This window comes from Corythoichthys intestinalis, chromosome 1 (assembly GCF_030265065.1).
Source record: "Corythoichthys intestinalis isolate RoL2023-P3 chromosome 1, ASM3026506v1, whole genome shotgun sequence".
Taxonomy (NCBI): Eukaryota; Metazoa; Chordata; class Actinopteri; order Syngnathiformes; family Syngnathidae; genus Corythoichthys; species Corythoichthys intestinalis.
The window spans coordinates 77000633-77019492 of NC_080395.1; the positions used below are offsets into that span (position 1 = coordinate 77000633).

At 44.6% G+C, this 18860-nt stretch overlaps 1 protein-coding gene across 7 annotated transcripts in view; it reads left to right on the plus strand.

Moving 5' to 3' along the window:
- LOC130918623 (adenylate kinase 7-like) overlaps positions 1 to 18860 on the plus strand; it is a 219082-nt gene that overhangs the window by 180252 nt on the left and 19970 nt on the right. For all 7 annotated transcript variants that reach the window (XM_057840478.1, XM_057840497.1, XM_057840487.1 and 4 more), the window contains 3 exons: positions 2896 to 3007; positions 7803 to 7931; positions 8042 to 8107. In XM_057840478.1, the coding sequence (XP_057696461.1) occupies positions 2896 to 3007; positions 7803 to 7931; positions 8042 to 8107 (307 nt within the window). The remainder of the gene's footprint in view (positions 1 to 2895; positions 3008 to 7802; positions 7932 to 8041; positions 8108 to 18860) is intronic.

Genomic DNA, 18860 nt, shown 5'->3' on the forward strand with positions numbered 1-18860 from the left:
TTTAATCAGATTACTGGCTTCAAAAAATGAATGCGTTAGATTACTCATTACTGAATGAAAGTAATCAAATTACAGTAACGCGTTACTTAGTAATGCATTACTGACAACACTGCTCATATATCAACAGTGATACCTTTACTTAAGAACATCTCTACATACAGAACTTTCAGGTTAAGACACACTTCAATGGAAAAATATTGCCTCTTGTTAAAAACTAAATTTCAGGATAAGAAAGGCAAAAATACAGTATGGCTGGTACTCACAGCTCCAGAGTTGACTGAACGTTACATACTTATAGCTGCTCTGCCATTGACTATTGCCAATCATTCTATCCACCCATCCATAATCTACCGTCTATAATCTTATGATGAGAAAAATAAATGGACTCAGGTTTCCCTTGCCCGGACACGGGTTACCGGGGCCCCCCTCTGGAGCCAGGCCTGGAGGTGGGGCTTGAAGGCAAGCGTCTGGTGGCCAGGCCTGTCCCAATGGGGCCAGGCCGGGCACAGCCAAAAAAGGCAACGTGGGTTCCCCTTCCCATGGGCTCACCACCTGAGGGGCCAAAGGGGTCGGGTGCGTAGAGAGTTGGGCGGCAGCCAGAGGCTGGGGCCTTGGCGGTCCGACCCCCAGCTGCAGAAGCTAACTCTGGGAACATGGAATATCACCTCTCTGGCTGGGAAGTAGCCCGAGCTGGTGTGTGAGGCAGAGAAGTTCCGACTAGATATAGTTGGACTCTCCTCCACACACAGCTTGGGTTCTGGTACCAATCCTCTCGAGAGGGGTTGGACTCTCTTCCACTCTGGAGTTGCCCACGGTGAGAGGCGCCTGTACATCGGGATTTACCTCGGTAGACGAGAGGGTAGCCTCTCTCCGCCTTCGGGTGGGGGGACGGGTTCTGACTGTTGTTTGTGCTTATGCACCGAACAGCAGCTCAGAGTACCCACCCTTTTTGGAGTCCTTGGAGGGTGTGCTGGAGAGCGCTCCCTCTGGGGACTCCCTCGTTCTCCTGGGGGACTTCAACGCTCACCTGGGCAATGACAGTGAGACCTGGAGAGGCGTGGTTGGGAGGAACAGCCCCCCCGATCAGAACCCAAGTGGTGTTCTGGTATTGGAGTTCTGTGCTCGTCACGGTTTGTTCATAACGAACATCATGTTCAAGCATAGGGGTGTCCATATGTGCACTTGGCACCAGGACACCCTAGGCCACAGTTCGATGATCGACTTTGTCATTGTGTTATCGGATTTGCGGCCGCATATTTTGGACACTCGGGTGAAGAGAGGAGCGGAGCTGTCAACTGATCACCACCTGGTGGTGTGTTGGCTCCAAAGACGGGGGAAGATGCTGGCCAGACCTGGTCTGCTGGGAACGTCTGGCTGAATCCTCAGTCAGAAAGCGCTTCAACACCCACCTCCGTCAGAACTTCTCCCTTGTCCCGGAGTTGGGGGACATTGAGTCCGAGTGGACCATGTTCCGCACCTCCATTGTTGAGGCGGCCGATCGGAGCTGTGGCCATAAGTTACTGTAGTTGGTGCCTGTCATGGCGGCAATCCCCGAACCCGCTGGCAGCAGTAAGGGATGCTGTCAAGCTGAAGAAGGAGGCCTACAGGGCCTTTTTGGCCTGGAGGCAGCTGACATGTACCAGCTGGCCAAGCGGACTGCAGCTTCGGCGGTCACTGAGGCAAAAATTCTTACATGGGAGGAGTTTGGCGAGGCCATGGAAAGCGACTTCACGACGGCTTCGAGGAAATTCTGGTCCACCATCCGGCGTCTGAGGAGAGGAAAGCAGTGCACCATTAACACTGTGTATAGTGAAGATGGGGCGCTGCTGACCTCGACTCGGGACGTCGTGAGTCGGTGGGGAGAATACTTCGAAGACCCCTTCAATTCCACCGACACGCCTTCCTTTGAGGGAGCATAGTCTGGGGACTCCGAGGTGGGCTCTCCTATCTCTGGGTTTGAAGTCACTGAGGTGGTTGGAAAGCTCCTCGGTGGTAAGGCGCCGGGGGTCGATGAGATCCGCCTGGAGTTCCTGAAGGCTCTGGATGTTCTGGGGTTGTCGTGGCTGACACGCCTCTACAACATCGCGTGGACATCGAAGACAGTGCCTCTGGATTGGCCGACCGGGGTGGTGGTTCCCCCTTTTTAAGAAGGGGGACCGGAGGGTGTTTTTCAATTATAGAGGGCTCACTCTCCTCAGCCTCCCCGGTAAAGTCAATTCTGGGGTACTGGAAAGGAGGGTCTGTCCGGAAGTCGAATCTCGGATTCAGGAGGAGCAGTGTGGTTTTTGTCCCGGCCGTGGAACAGTGTACATAAGTATTGATGTGGCCGTCATCCTATTTCCTGACTGCAATATAAATTTATTTTCATGACAAATAACAGTCTTGTGCTAAATGGAATAGGAAATTTAAAAATGCAAGGTCTGCGAAACTCTTACCATATTCACTTCCACGTCCGTCCAATGGTCCCTTGATTATCTTACTTGTTTTGCCCATTCTTCGCGGCTAACATGATTTTTTTGGAAACCCAACAAGGCGCACACCAATCTCCCCAGTGTAACAACAAAAGCTTGCAGCACATTGGAATGGCATGATGCTCAAACCAATCTAATAACAAAAGTACCTATGTGTAAATTTTCAAGAAAATCGGTCGAGCCCCTTCGGAGTCCATAGGGAACCAACACACACAGACACCCACCAACACACAAAGTTCAATTTATATCTAAGTGTTGATCATATGGCTGAAAAATTAGGCAAGATTCACCCATTAAGAATACTTTTTTAAAACATGCATTGCACTGAATCTGCGAAATGTGAAACGCGAACTTGCGAGGGATCACTTAATTACATTTTTTATTATTGTGTTTAATGATGCAAATGGTTTGTCTCCTTATCCAGGAATACTTTGTGAGGAACACTCTTTCAGATGCAGAGAATGAGGACTCAACATCAGCTATAGAAGCTCAGGACCTGCTGAATTTTTTCAAGGACCATATAGAGCAGAATGGAGGTACACATTTCTTGGTGTTGGGTGCTTCAATTTATGAATTTTACCGGACTATGTTAGACAAACTTCCGAGCTTCATTTGAATTGGAATTTGGGTTGGTTTTGGGAAGGCCATATAATTTATGGGGAATATTACACAATGCAACACACAAAAACAAACAAACAAAAATCCCAGATTTGCAAATAATTTTTAACCTGTATGCAATACAAAGCAAATACATTTTCAAACCAAAAGCAAACATATAAACTTCAAAACCAGCCCTAATGTAGATAACTGTAAAGCTGCATTCAGACAGGCTGTATTTTTTTTTTCATCTTGCGATGGTATTATGAATTTTACAAAGAAAATGTAATCATGTGTGGAACAGTGACAGGTGGCGTCGCGACCGACAACACGCGTTAGGTTGAACACAATGCCTCCAATTTGACCATTTGTTGCTCAGCATCAGAATGGAACTGGCTACAAATTTATATCAAAGCACCTGAATATTTCGGTCACCACCATTGGAGCTCATATCAAAGAAGTGGAAGTAGCACCTGCTTACCATGAACAGGCCACACTCAGGAGCTCCTTTCTGACTGGGAAGTACAAAAAATGGTAAGAAGAGTACTCAACAAGCCAAGGACCAATCTGAAAGAAAGACTAGGTGGCAGCAGGTACAATAGTTACAGAGAAAAAAAAAAATGTGATGCACTCCTGCCTTGTCCTCAATGGGCGCTCAGCCTGCATGACTCAAGAAAAAGCATGTTGAGGCTCATTCAAAGCTAAAAACCATCTTAATAAGCCTGTAGAGTACTAGGAGAATTTCGTCTGGCCAGACGAGATCGAAGTTGAACTTTTCTGCTATTATTTTGCACATCACCCAGAAAACACTTTCCCAACAGTGAGGTTTGAAGGGGGAAGCATCACGTCACGGGTTTTTTTCTCACCTCACGGCAGTAGCAAACTTCATGTCTTTGAAGGATCAATGAATGTATGTCGAAATTTTTTGTATGAACCTGTGGCCATTCAACTGCAGAATGAACATAACCGCGTTCCTGGACCTTTCAGCAGGACAATATGATCATGAAGAAGATAGATTTACTGTGAGTGCTGGTGATCAAGTAATTGGGAGTAAGTCTAGAAGTTCAGAAGCATGATGCAAATGAATTTGCTGTTGATGGCAAGAGAAATAGAGGGCTTATTTTAGAAGAAGTTTGTGTTCATTAGAATGCATTGGAATGGATTGGATTTTCTAGACTCAAAGAGACTTTATTTTGTTTATAAATAAATCAGGATTTAGTGTCTTGTACAAGAAGCCTAAAGTAAATGAAAGCAGCAAGGAAAAAGGCTAGCAGAAAAGAAGCGCAACACCGAGAGAATCGATGACAGTAGATGAGAATAGATTGAGATGAGTTGGAGAGCCAAAGTGCAGGTGGGAAAGGCCAAACGAGAGGCATTTGATGACATGTATGGCAGGACGGACACCTTTAGAGGGAGCCAAAGCTCTTTACAGGCTGGTTGAGGTGAGAAGGACATCTAGCAGTGACATAGTTGGGAATGTATGAACAAATGGGAGGTCTATCATGCATAAAATATCTCTTTAGAAATGACAAATTTGTTGCTTTTAACCAGCTAAGACAAGATTTCGGCCTGTCACAATCAGATTTCTTTAGATATGTTCAAGTTTGCAGTTATGTGAAAAAAATGTTCACTTATCTTGCCACCTAAAACATGGCTTGACGACTGTCTAGAATTGGACCCCTCCATCAGAGGTGTCGTTTCATTTATTTAGGATAGGATTCAAAGTGTGGCATCTCCATCATTAAATAATTTGAAACACAAATGGGAGGAAGAGCTGGGCGAGCAGTTCACTGACAACACCTGGCAAGCTGCTATTAGGTCAATTCATTCATCTTCTTTATGTATAAGACATGGACTAATACAGTTCTTCATAGGTTACACTGGCCACCAAGTAAAATTTCAAAATTGTATACAGGTGCCGATCCAAGATGTGGCCTCACCCCAGCTAATTTGAGCCATATGTTTTGATTGTGTCCCAAGCTTTATACATTCTGGAGAGAGATTTTCACTGCACTGTCCTCCTTATGTAACAAGAATATTGAGCCGAACTGTACAACAGTGTTGTTTGGGATCGTCCTATCAAATATGTTAGTTTCATTTCACCAGGCCAATGCAGTAGCTTTTATTACTTTACTCGCTAGGCGCATGATTTTATTTAATTGGAAAAAAAAACTGAGCCTCCATATTTTAAGAGGTTGATTGAAGACGTAATGGCCAATCTATAATTGGACCATGTAAGACATGTTGCTAATGGTTCTCTCCAGACCTATGAAAAAACTTGGCAGCCATTTATAATATTTTTTCAGACTGAATTTAAAACATAGCTCTAACGACCATCCAAGCTGTTACAGCCTCGCTTCTTTATCTATTCTATAAGCCTCCTTCCCCTTTATCTTAAATTTTAATTCAATCAGATTCCCGTATATTGGTTTGAAAATAATGCTGAATCTATATACCCCCCATGAAATATGCTCAGGTGCTGTCCAGTTTTGCCGACTTACCTACCCATAGAGCCTGTGTTCCCTCTGAGTCTTTGGAGTGCAAACTAAACTTAGTAGCTGTATTTTCCTCCCCAGACTATGTACTTGTGTATGGTTTGTCTATTTTTTTTTAATTTTTTTTTTTTTGTGTCATTGAGTGTGTGCACACTGACTGCTGCTTCCATGTCGATTTTTGGATAGCATTAATATTCTATTTTTGTTTGTTCATATACATGTTGGTATATGTTGCTTTGTTGTGATAAAACCATTAAAAAGATTTGACTAAATGTATGAACAAGTGTTAGGCACGGTGCTGGCTAGATGGACGTAATACTTTAAAGAATTGACAAATGAGGGAACTGGAAGAAAAGTTAGAGTAGAAGATGTGAATGTGGTTGATCAGGAAGTAGCAGCGCCAATATAAAGGATGGAAAAGAGGAAGGCAGTTGGTCAGGAAATGAAATTCCTGTTGAGGTATGGAATCAGGTTTCTATGGAGTTTTTGACCAAGTTGTTCAGCAGAATTATACAGTTGAGAAGATGCCCAGGAAATGGAACTGAAACTGTTTTAGGGCCCATTTTTGAGAAAAAAGGAGATGTGTCGAGTTGTTCAAATGAGTGGCGAAGCTGGAATTAGGACAGAAGGGTGAATTTATGCGCAACAGTATGGTTTAATGCCGATTAAGACCACAGATGCCAGAGAATGTTAGAGAAGTACAGAACAGGTGTAGAAGGAACTAGACTGTGTCTTTGTCGATCTAGAACAGAGGTGTCAAACTGATTCCACAAAGGGCCGCAGTGGGTCCTGGTCTTTGTTCCTCCAACAGATCCAGCACAGACAGTTCAACCAATGAGCTTTCTGCTAAAAGAATCGGTACCTATATACTGTGCATGTTGTCAGCAGTAGCGAACTACTCTTCTTCAAAGTATTTTCGGTTGCGGTACAATATGCCAGAAGAAATTTTTGTGCAGTTCTGCATGCCGAAAATTACTACAAAAAAGGCGGGGGCGGAGCACTTCGTTGTTAGCAGCGAGCCAGCAACGTGCACAAGCGTTTCTAGCATTGCTACACTGCAAAAACACACCTCCTAAAGACTATTTAAATTCCCTTTTCAGCTTAAATCTACTAGAAATAAGTGAAATCATTGGCCAGTGCTTCAAGTAAATTTTACTCATTTGGATTACTTGAAATAAGAAAAAATAAAAAAATAAATAGCATAAATGGGAATGAAACTTATTGTAAGCAGTAAATTGATATATTTAATCTTGAAAAAAGCTTGTTTGTCAGAAATGTTCTTAATTCAAGAAAAAATATTGTTCAAAACATTATTTGAAAGAGAATTTTTCTTGATTTAGGTGAATAATGACCATATTTTAGATGTACGGACTTAATAAGACCAAATAGTAATATTTGCCTAAAGTAAGTGGACTAATCCGACACATTAATCTCTTGACAAGTCTTTAACACAGAAAACAAGATTCAGAAAATTATTTGACCAAATTTGAGAAAAATTGTCTGATTGAGAAGTTTGAAATCTGCAGTGTACAATACGGCCCAACGACAACGAGGCGCTGTATTCCGTAGCACTTTGACTTGGAAGCCACGGCCGAGTCACTCATCCCCCTTACCCACCGGAGCTAGACGGGCGGCCCACTACTGTGACTCAGACGGACCCTTTCGCTCGCCCTTGCTGTCTATAGACCAAAGTGGTGCTGGCTGATCAGTGTGGGGGGTGTAGCGGTAGTATATAACAAGGACACGACATTTAAACAAGGGTGGCTGACTAGGATTTTTGAATTTTCTTTTGGGGAGGTAGGTTAAAGTGAAGGGTGATTTTTGAAATACTGAACCCAGATGCTTAGTGAACAAAAGTCTTTCTTTAAACCTCTGGGTTTTCAAGCCTAATTTTCCTGGGTAAAATGGGGTCCAGAGTCCAAATGTTGTCATATAAATCTTAATAAAAAATTGTGCCACTACCAATCAACACATGATGGGAAAATAATTTGTAACACCTCAATTTGATTGAAAGAAGTAATCACGATTTGCTAAAGGTAGGAGAAACGGGGGGATATGTGATGTCCTGGAGCACGCCATTTTAATTGCCCAACTAATTTCTGCTGCTTGATCTGAAACCACTGTTTCCGTACAGTCAAAGAATCCCCCCCTTTGGGTTAACTTTTATTTAGACATAAAACTTTCCTCCTAAGATTTATAGTTAAATTTTCACTTTGTAAATGACACGTTTGTCTCCTAGGTTTTTTGGATGACCAGGTATTGGTGAAGGTGATGATGGATAAGCTCATGTCCAACCCTTGCAAAAACCAGGGCTTTGTTCTTGATGGATTTCCAAAGACATATGAACAAGCTAAAGAGCTTTTCCATGGTAAATCAAACATTCTTGCATATTTTAAGATCACCATCAACACACAGCTCACATTGCATTAGTGTCCTAGTTGTTAAACTAAATATATAACTGTGTGTTTTTGTTTTTAGTTGAGGACCATGAATCAGAGGAGAAATCATATTTGATTTCCTATTGCAACAAGAAGATATTGCCAGGTTTGACTATCAGGAAGTTTTCCATGATGTACAACCCCTGGCAAAAATGATGGAATCACCAGTCTTGGTGGATGTTCACTGTGACAGGGTTTTCACTGACAGGCTGCGTTCAGACTGCAGGGTGCAGGCATATCTGATTCCAATCTGTTTTTTTCCTCAAATCCGATTTTCAGAGCTAGCTATTTACGTTTTTGTTTTTTTCTAAGCAAGTGTGCAAATCCGAATTGGGCCTGTTGCCGCTGTGGCAACAAAGGCGTCATCCAGTGCGTGTACTGTTTGATGTCATAAAATTTCGTCAGTAGCAACAAACATGCAACATGTAAGAAAGTATCTACAAGATTGGGAACCAACGTTACTATACCATTACACTAAACTAACAAACACTGACATTACATACCTGCATTGCCCTTATTCATATGCCCCTCCTTGCAGTCCTTACGAGGTGCAGTGCCGTAGAGCACAAGCAGTGAGCGATTTCTGGGTTTGTCCCTATGAATGCGGTCTAATTATACATAAAACCAGCACTTATTTTGCCCTGCCCTACTTTTGTTGTTGTACTGGTGTATACTGCTGTTTTCAGCAGCGTACTCCCTTCATTTTGGTGCGCTCTGCCGCATTGAGTTTTCCATCACGCAGAGTGACGTCACCGACAGTCAAATTCTATCTGAACTGTTCACTGAGAAGCATGTTGTCCATGTGGGAATCAAAGCTACCACCTGTATGTGGTTTCAATCTGTCTGACAAAAATTTAATTTCTGACTTCCGGTGGAGAGGCGAATGGAGTAGGACGTAGGCGTTGAACGCTCTTGCTCTTCTGACCTGATATTTCAATAACCTTTGCAACCCGTGCCTGCTCATACACAGAGTAATCAGTAGCTCTCATTTTCTGACTTAACTGATGGCATCTGGGACCAGACAGGCGAGGGGAAAAGATGCCAGGAAGGAGGATCCTTCCACCGCTAGTCACATTAGCATGTCGGCTTTGACTAGCTTGCTCAAGGAACATCGCCAATCAATCGCCGCTGCGATGTCGGTGGAACTTAAATCCGCGTTTTCCTCCCTCAAAGTCAAGTTGCACTCTTTACAGACCACTGTGAGCGACTTTGGCGAGCGACTTATGAGCCTGGAGACCAATTTTGTCATAGCTGAGGAGTGCATACACACCCTGGAAGCTTGGTGCGCTTCGCTAACTGAAACCTGCATGGATCTTAAAGCTCGAAATGCAGACTTGGAGGGGCGAGGCCGGCGAAATAATATCCATATCATCGGTCTGCCAGAGAGTAGGTGAAAGATCCAAGACCCACAGATTTCTTCACGGGGGCACTGAAGGAGATTTTTGGTGCTTAGCTGCAGCCGTCCCCACCGGAATTGGACCGGGCTCACCGCAGCCTCGCTGACAAGCCAAAATAGGTGGACAGAAAGAGACCAGTGATCTTGTGCTTCCATCAATACCAGACGAAGGAGCTCATCATTTGAGATGCCCGCCGACGGAGGAATGTGTTGAAGTACCGTGACTCGTTGATTCGGATCTATGACGATTTTCGCCTGACGTCTTGGAGCAGCGTTCAGCCTATGGTGAAATAATGGCAAAACTATACGATTTGGGTCTTAGGTATGCTCTGCTGTATCAGGCGAAGCTTCAGATTACCAAGAAAGACGGTAATAGACAACGATTTTTCTCTCTCGAGGAGGCTACCTCCTTTCTGCACTCTCAGTCTTCTGCCTAAATATTTTAAAATCTTTTATTTCTCCGCTTTTCGCCAGGATGGCCTCTATTTTGTTGAGTTTGGACTGCTAGGGATGTGCTTTAATTGTACTGGCGGCTAGTAATTTGGAACAATGTGGTTAACCACTAAGAGTTCTTTACACTCAGTTTTTTTGTTTTATTATTTTTACACATCATAGGAAGTGACTATAGTGTTTTTGTTGATTTGTGAAATTTTGTGGATGATTCAACATTCATGGACTTGTTTTTGTTTATTATTACTCTTTTTTTTTTTACGCTTTTTTTATGCGTTATTATTTATTTCTTTCTTTATTTATTTATTTCCCCCCCTCTTTCTTTAACCCCCTTAATTGCAAAGGAACCAAACGGATTCTCTCATATCAGTTTTTTGTGTGATTTAATGGTTTCACATGCCTCCCCCCTTCTTTTCCTTTCTTTTTTGTATAGTGGCTTTTGTTATGTGGGATTTATTTATTAGTTTATTACTATGATTACTTATTTATAATTCTTTGCCTTTTATTTTTCTCCTTTAGTGACGGGATCTGCCGTTCACTTGAGTAAACGAATCCATTCCGGTTTGTTCAGTAACAAGATTCGTTCAAACAAATCGTTTAATGAATCGTTCGCCCCCCTCATATCCCTCCCCGCCCAAATGAATCGTTCGGACAGTGAACGGGAAGAGACGTTGCCGAACGAATCACCAAAGACCGCTTCGCAGTATAACTGAACGGGAAGTGACATTGCTTGGTCCCTCCCTCTCTTGCACACAGGCTCCTCATTGACCACTCGTCGTAGTTTCAGAAATGAGTGATATCATTCTGCTTTCACAAACAGCCTCGTCTCCCGCTGCTGCAAAAGCGAGGGAGAACTTCCGCGTCGTCTGTCCTAGTTCAATGGGATCAAAGTCATGGCTCGTGCTTGCATTTCGATTTAGGACACGGTTAAACATTTTCCGTTTGTGGGGGGAGTGGGGGTTTGGGTTCGGGGGCGCATGCGCATGCACGCTGCTACCAGCCAACGCGGCATGCTTGCTGTCACGAAAATAAAAATAAATTGAAAGTTTAATTTCTAAATATGGAACGACCAACACATCATATTTACCTCTCGCTCTGTTGTATTTTAGTTTTTATGCTCATCACTATTATTTTTTGGTCACTATTGTTAAAACTAAAGTGTAAATAGCTAGTTGTCAAATGTGCTGCTCTGAAATAAAAATAATACTACATTTGGATATTTGACAGTTTAATTGCAAATCAGTATTAAGATGATCGTATTGAATTTTTGCACTGTTATTAACAAATAAAATAATCCGGTCAGCTCCCCTGTCGTCCCCTCATCTCAGATCGTCAAATGCTGACGAGAAATAATTGTTTGCTCTTTACTAAGTTGCCTTTCTACTCTCATTAGTCGGTTAGAAAAATGTAGACATATTGCAACATCTCCCGTGTCCGCGTGCGTTGTTTTTGGGCGCTTGAGTAGCACATGATGGACGGATGGACATAATTTGTCAAACCAACCAACACCCGACACGCTCTGACACGAAAGAAAATAAAACAGTCGGAAAAAATTGACATGTATGTATAGTTTAATTGCAAATCAGCATTATGGTGATCATACTAAATATTCTTTTTTTTCTGTGCACATGAGGTAAATATCGCTGCCACGAAGCCTCCATACAATGACAGTTCTCTCCCCCCGCACTGCCGTCACGCGACCCCAGCTCAGCTTTTGCTTGCCTCGTAGTCTTTTAAACTACTGTAAATTTGATAGTATGTCATTATATGTAGTCCCGAGTCTGTTGAGAAAAGTAGTACGCTAAACCATGCTCGCTAGGTTTGTGTGGTGTTTTTGTCTGTTTGAGCAGCATTTGATAGGCTCCACATTAACAAAAATGTGACAAAGTCATTTCCTTTCATTTTTTGACTCGTTCACCGCATTACTGCAAAGTCAAGTTAGCAGCAAGCTAGGTCAGGAACCGGAGCCTCCGGAGGACCGAGTCACTGAACGGGAAGTGACATAACTCAGTCTTGCCCTCCTGCCTGCACGCTGGCTGCTTATTGGCTACACGTGGAAGTGAGTGACAGACGCCCTGATTCTGTTTCCGCTCCCTCCCCTGCCCGCGCTGAGGCTGGCGTCTGATTGGTCGTGTGCGATGTCAGAAGACGCTGCCGCTTGCTCAACGCCCTCCCACCCAGCGAACAAGCACCAACTTCATAGAACGAATCACTGCAGATGGTGATTAGTTCGGTCTCGTTCACCCAAACAATTCGTTAAAAAAGAACGAATCGTTCGCGACCGATACAACACTACTTTCTCACCGTTTGAAAAAGAAGGGGGAAAAAAAAAAAAGTACATTTCTGCTAAAATTCTCACAGAGGGAGCATTCTGTGTTAAGAGGCTGGGTTAAAGTCATGTCCGGTGGGAGCGACATTGGTATGAGAATGGTATGGGAATTAATAGGTATGGTAGAAACTGGAGGCTATATAGATGTATGTTTGAAGTTTGTTGTGGTAGTTATGTTTTTGTTGGTTATGTTCTGTTTTGTTTTTTGCTTTAGTTTTTTTGTTATTTGTTTGTTTTTGTTTTTGTTTTTTTCGTTAGTTTTGTGTGTTTTTCCCTTCCTTTGCCAATTGTGCAGGGCATTGTTGCTATGTTTACTTTTATAACACATTAGTATGTCCATCATTCCTACAGATAAAAGTAAAGGCTGCAGGTTTGTATCTTGGAACGTTAGAGGAGTTCATGATATAATTAAAAGCGGCAAAAGCCTTTCACATCTAAAACAGCTGAATGGAGATATTTATTTTATACAAGAAACTCATCTTAAAACATCTGAGAAACCCTGGATGAAGCATGTGTATCACTCAAAGTTTTAGGCGAGGTGAAGAGGTGTAGCCATTATCATAGGTATAAATATAACCTTTGAGCCAACAAAATCCATTGAAGATCCAAATGGTCAATTTGTCACTGTTTCGGGCAGATTATTTGATATCCCAGTAGTCTTAAACCTGAGTTATGCTCCCGCGTTGTGGTGACGGCGCAGCGACTACGGCGTCATTTGACATTCGATGGTTCTCCGTCCAGGTGACGTGTTGCTCTGTAATTCACCGCCAAGCCACTAGAGGGGTGGGGCGTTATGTTTGTATGGTTTTGGGGCATGCTTGTTGACTTCCTCTTCTCTAGTTTAACGGAGAAAAAAATAAACAATGCAAGATGGAACGCTTGAATGTGGATCTTCAGCTCATCAACATTGAATAAATGTTGATCATACAAATGTTAATGCGCAGGCGACGCAGAAGACTGTTTTGAGGCGGTCTGTGAGACAGTTCTAGCCGCGGGTGCAAACCAGCCAGCTGTAGCGGCTAGCTTCAAACTGGCGTCGAGCACTGCATCCAGCGATTTGTCCGAGGTCTGCAAAGCCCTCCGGCCCGATTTGTTTGCCGTGTCCTACAACCAGCCAGTGGGAAGCCATAGCAGATTTCCGGCATCTATTGAACTTCCCAAACTGCGTTGGAAGCCTTGATGTTAACGTTATCATGAAAGCACCGAGGCACTCTCAATCAGTGATTAAACATCAAAACAACTCTTTTGACACCATACCAGTGCTTTATTCATCATACTCTTGAAGTGTGACACGTACATAAGTCAGACTCACAGCAAACATATGTACACAATAAATGATGAAGTGCACCAACCAAAAATATGACAAAGTGATAAAAAGCTGGTAGTTTTTGGCCAACTGGGTCACCGCTTCGTGTGGCCATTCAATTCCGAACACACATATTTGTCTCGGTGGTTCTTCCTTTTTTTTTTTTTTTTTTTTTTTTTTTTAAATTCAATCGCTGGCTGACCTCCAGGCCTGTATTTTCAGCAGTCTCCTCCCACACATTGCTTGCCATTTGACAATCTTCATAATGTCTTGACGAGTCATTGTAGAAGTTGTCGTACTTGCTCTTCGTTGATACTCTCGTCGGCTTTGTCCATTTTTGCGTGTAGAAAATTAATGTTTGAGAATGACGGTGATTTCATGCTGAACTGGAAACAACAGTCTGAGCGGACCAATCATAGTCCATTTCCTCCATGTCACACGCGTTGACGCGACGCGAAGTCAGAAAAAAAAGGAGGAGCCAGAGAGGCTACAGCGCAGGGTCGTAAATCGGGTCTTCCTTGACGGCGCAGGTCTGACGCAGAAGCATAACTCGGCCTTGAGCGAGTGTTTATGCCCCAGTATGGGATGATGCCCCGTTTATTGCATGTTTTCCTCCTTGCCTGATATAGAGTGTTGCTATCCTATTATAGGTGGTGATTTCAACCTTATCCAGGATCCGGTCTTGGACAGGTCCTCATCCAAATCCTCCACTTTATCTAACTCTGCTAATACACTTAGAGCTTTTGCGGATCAGTTGGACATCTTAATCAATCCAGCATTTTTTTTTTCCATTTTTCTCCCATGTCCATCATACTTGTCGTAATTCCCGGACTACAAGCCGCTACTTTTTTCCCCCATTTTGAATCCTGAGGCGTATCCAATGATGCGGCCAATTTATCGCCAGGAGTACTCGAGGGTAAAATGTAAGCGTAAGACATGTGGAATATATGTGTGGAGGAAGATGCTAGTTTGCAATCTTACCCACATTTTAACTTTGTGCTTTGTACACCAGTAAAAGTAGCACACCCTTATCTTCGCGCATTAGTAAAACTAGCAGACCCGCATCATGGAAAATGCTAGAATAAATGGATATGACGTGCTGAGTTGAATTGAAGACTTGGATGACCAGTGTCGAGAGATCATTTACCCAAAACTGGCCGCACGCGAAGAGCAACTTTTGCATAAGTCTGACAGCGTGGAGCAGTGTAAAAAAAAAAAAATCCACCATCACCAACGGGTTTCGAAAAGCCGGTCTACTGCGCGACGAAGACGACGACACACGCTCAGGAGTGAGCTTGAGGAGTCAGCTAAGTGCCGTGTTGCTGGCGCTGTTTGGAAAGAAAAGTTAAGGTATTGTAACGTTGACAAAGAGTCACCCGCTTAGTTAGGTTGCAATACATTATTTTGGAAACTCGTGGAACAGCACACGACTGCTGTCTGCAGCAGCCGATGCACACATCCCACAATAACAGGAAGGCACGTCTCACACTCTTCCGCACCCCCCTTACTCCCGTAAGTCACGTGCTACATTATAACATGATTCGTTAAAGTATATTATTAAAACTCAAACTCTCTATATTTCTTCATAAATATGTCATGTTACGATGTGGGCACACGCGGCTTATAAACAGGGGAGGCTTATGTATGTACAAAATGGTTTTTCCTTTAAAAATGTACTGGGTGAGGCTTGTTCTCAGGGGCGCTCAATTGTCTGGAAATTACGGTATTCAAGGATTGACTTTTTATTAATAGTCAATAGATTTTTAGAATGGTTAACTCAAAGTGAATATAACAGCATAGTTGTCTAAGATCACACACCTAGGCTGTATTGGCTGAGCGAAAATTGTGTTGGTTCGTTCCACTAAAGTGGATCTACATGACCTCTGTATTGTAATTTACATACGTTGCTAATTACTACCAAAAAAAAAGTTCTACTCACGGTTTCCAGTCATTTTTTAGTAATTAGCATTTTCGTGTCGGTCTTTTTTTCCCCGTGGCGCAGTGATATTGATACGGCGGAGTCGTATCGTCAGTGTGTGAAGCCATTTTAGGTCACATGCACCAATAGGAGACGAGGATTGTTGCTATGCGCTTCTAAAACAATATGGCGGCGACCATGTCAAGCTACGACACGAGCGAAGATGAACAAAAGATAAGAAAACCCCATTCAAAATGTAGTCAAAAGGCATCGAAACGATGCTATATGCATCTCCCAACTGTCCAAGGGCGAAAAGGGGCATGAATTTGGAAAAAACGTGCAGAGCCCGCGTGGTTGCGTCAGACAATGGCTTTCTCCCCAGGCTCTGTCGAAGGATCTTGCTGAAAATGCGTCGACTGGGATTTTTAACGACATTCACTACAGGTAAGCCACACGCACGCCTTTACTACAAGGTTAATTGTTATTAACTTATGCTAAAAAAAATTCTTATTTAAACTAGTGTTGTAACGATACCATTTTTTAGCCCAGATATCAATACCACTTTGTTATAAAATGTATATAGGGTACAGTGTGTTGAAATTGAATCCAGTAGAACTTTTTATTGCATACCTGTTATGGGTGACAATGGTTAAATAAACCTTTTGGCTCAAGAACATCAAGCTGTAGTTAATAAAAGCCCTGATACTGACGTGGCAGTGATTGCTGTAAGTCTGCAGATAGATTTACAGTTTAAATTGCATTTTTTTTTTCACAGGAGGAGGCAACAGAACGAGGACTGACGTCTCTAAGGTCTTTGCAGCTCCTGGCACTAGTGTGTTCAGCACTCCTTGGCATCCATACATTCACAGGTTGTGACTCTGCTTGTGCCTTTCATGGCAAAGGCAAAAAAACATTTTCTTTTGCACGACATAAAAAAGAATACCTGACTGGGTTTGCAAAGCTGGGCAGTGTCAGGTATTCGGGGCAGGCAGGTAGGTTGTGTGGACCCAATTGCACGGAAACAAAAAGCGGCAAGGCAGGTGGTAGTGAACTCAAAAAACGTTTTAATGATATCTAACAAAAACACAAAGTACAACCAAAAGCACTGTGGATCAAAAGGGCAAGATTCAAACAAAACTTACTTAAATCGGAGGGACTGATACACGAGGGCTTGGACAGGATCGTGGCTTTGACACAGGCATAGACACTGACATTGACAATGACGCAACAAGGAGTGACAAGAAACTGGGTCATTATATACACACACGCAGACAAGGGGTAACGAGACGAGGAACAGCTGGGTAACACAGGTGGATGCAGATTGCAGGATACACTGAGAGAACACACACAGGTGAGAGCAATGGGCAATCACAGGGACAAGTCACACTAGGAGAAAACAAACACAAAACCTAACAGTACCCCCCCCTCAAGGGACGGATCCCAGACGTCCCGACGAAAACAAAGTCCCAAATACGGCGATAAGAAGGATGCAGAAGGAGGGAGCAACATTAGCCCGTCAGGGCTAGTCAGGCGGGCGTCCAGGACGCCAGACGTGGGCCGATCGCACGGGTCGATCGGGAGGGCGCCAGACGTTGGGTGACCGCACGGGCAGATCAGGCGGGCGTCCCAGACGAGGTAGTGCTCGGTCGTCCATACCGCCACGTCGTGGCAGGAAGCGGGAAGCGCAGCATCGTCGGGGCGAGGGTCCGGAACAGAGCCTGAGTCATCGTGCGGACCAGAAACAGAGTCGGAGTCGTCGTGCGGACCAGGAACAGAGTCGGAGTCGTCGTGCGGACCAGGAACAGAGTCGGAGTCATCGTGCGGACCAGGAACAGAGTCGGGGTCGTCGTGCGGACCGGAACAGAGTCGGGGTCGTCGTGCGGACCAGGAACAGAGTCGGGGTCGTCTGCTGGCGGGACAGCAGCGGAGTCGGGGTCGTCTGCTGGCGGGACAGCAGCGGAGTCGTCTGCTGGCGGGACAGCAGCGGAGTGGCAGGAGTCTGCTGGCCGGACAGCAGCGGAGTCGCAGGAGAAAACAGTAGCGGTCGGCGCGGGCACAAGACTGCGGGACAGCAGCGGAGTCGCAGGAGAAAACAGGAGCGGTCGGCACGGGCACAAGACTGCGGGGAGTCGGCGCGGGCACTTGACTGCGGGGAGTCGGCGCGGGCACTGGAACGGAGGCCAGATGGCGAGGGGCCGGGACAGGGACTAGGCGACGAGGCGCTGGGACGGGCACCTCGGGCAGCTTGGACGTCGGCGCGGGAGGTACTTGACTGCGGGGAGCCGGAGCAGGAGGCACTTGACTGGGGGGAGCCGGAGCGGGAGGCACTTGACTGGGGGGAGCCGGAGCGGGAGGCACTTGACTGCGGGGAGCCGGCACGGGAGGCACTTGACTGCGGGGAGCCGGTGCGGGAGGCACCGCCGCACGCTGTTGGCGTTGACGTCCACGCCGAGGCCTTTGGTGAGCGCCGTCAGGTGGCAGGGGCGGCAGAACAGCCTCATTAGGCCGCCTTGAGCCTGGGGGAGCCAACGGGATCCCAGGAAGGAGCCTTTACCTCGGATCTCCGAACGGGACGCAGAGAGCGGAGGGTGGAAAGAAAAATACTCAGGGGAGACAGAGGGCATGAAATCAAAATCAGAGTCAGAGTCCGAAAGAAGATCATATAAATTGTGGTCTTCCTCAAAATCAGAAAAATCAGAATCCAAAAAAATATGTCGAGGAAAAACATAATCAGGGGAACGGGCGGATGGTCGTCAGCGTGCACACTGGTGCCGGATCTTTCCCGCTGGGTCCACAATTGGTTGCGTCATTCTGCCAGGTATTTGGGGCAGGCAGGTAGGTTGTGTGGACCCAATTGCAGGGAAACAAAAAGCGGCAAGGCAGGTGGTAGTGAACTCAAAAAACGTTTTAATGATATCTAACAAAAACACAAAGTACAACCAAAAGCACTTGGATCAAAAGGGCAAGATTCAAACAAAACTTACTTAAATCGGAGGGACTGATACAGGATCGTGGCTTTGACACAGGCATAGACACTGACATTGACAATGACGCAACAAGGAGTGACAAGAAACTGGGTCATTATATACACACACGCAGACAAGGGGTAACGAGATGAGGAACAGCTGGGTAACACAGGTGGATGCAGATTGCAGGATACACTGGGAGAACACACACAGGTGAGAGCAATGGGCAATCACAGGGACAAGTCACACTAGGAGAAAACAAACACAAAACCTAACAGGGCAGCAGTTTTAAACTTGACCAACAAACATTTAACACGTTGTGTAAATACGTGTGCCACCTGTTTGGCCAGTCATGTGCCAAAAATGATGCCAAATGCAGATCTTTCTGTATGGCCTCGTCAGTCTTGCCAGAACATTCTATTCCCCCCAAAACTGATGCTCTGTACCAACATTGCAGGACAGCAAACTATCAAGCGGCAATTATGAAACATTGT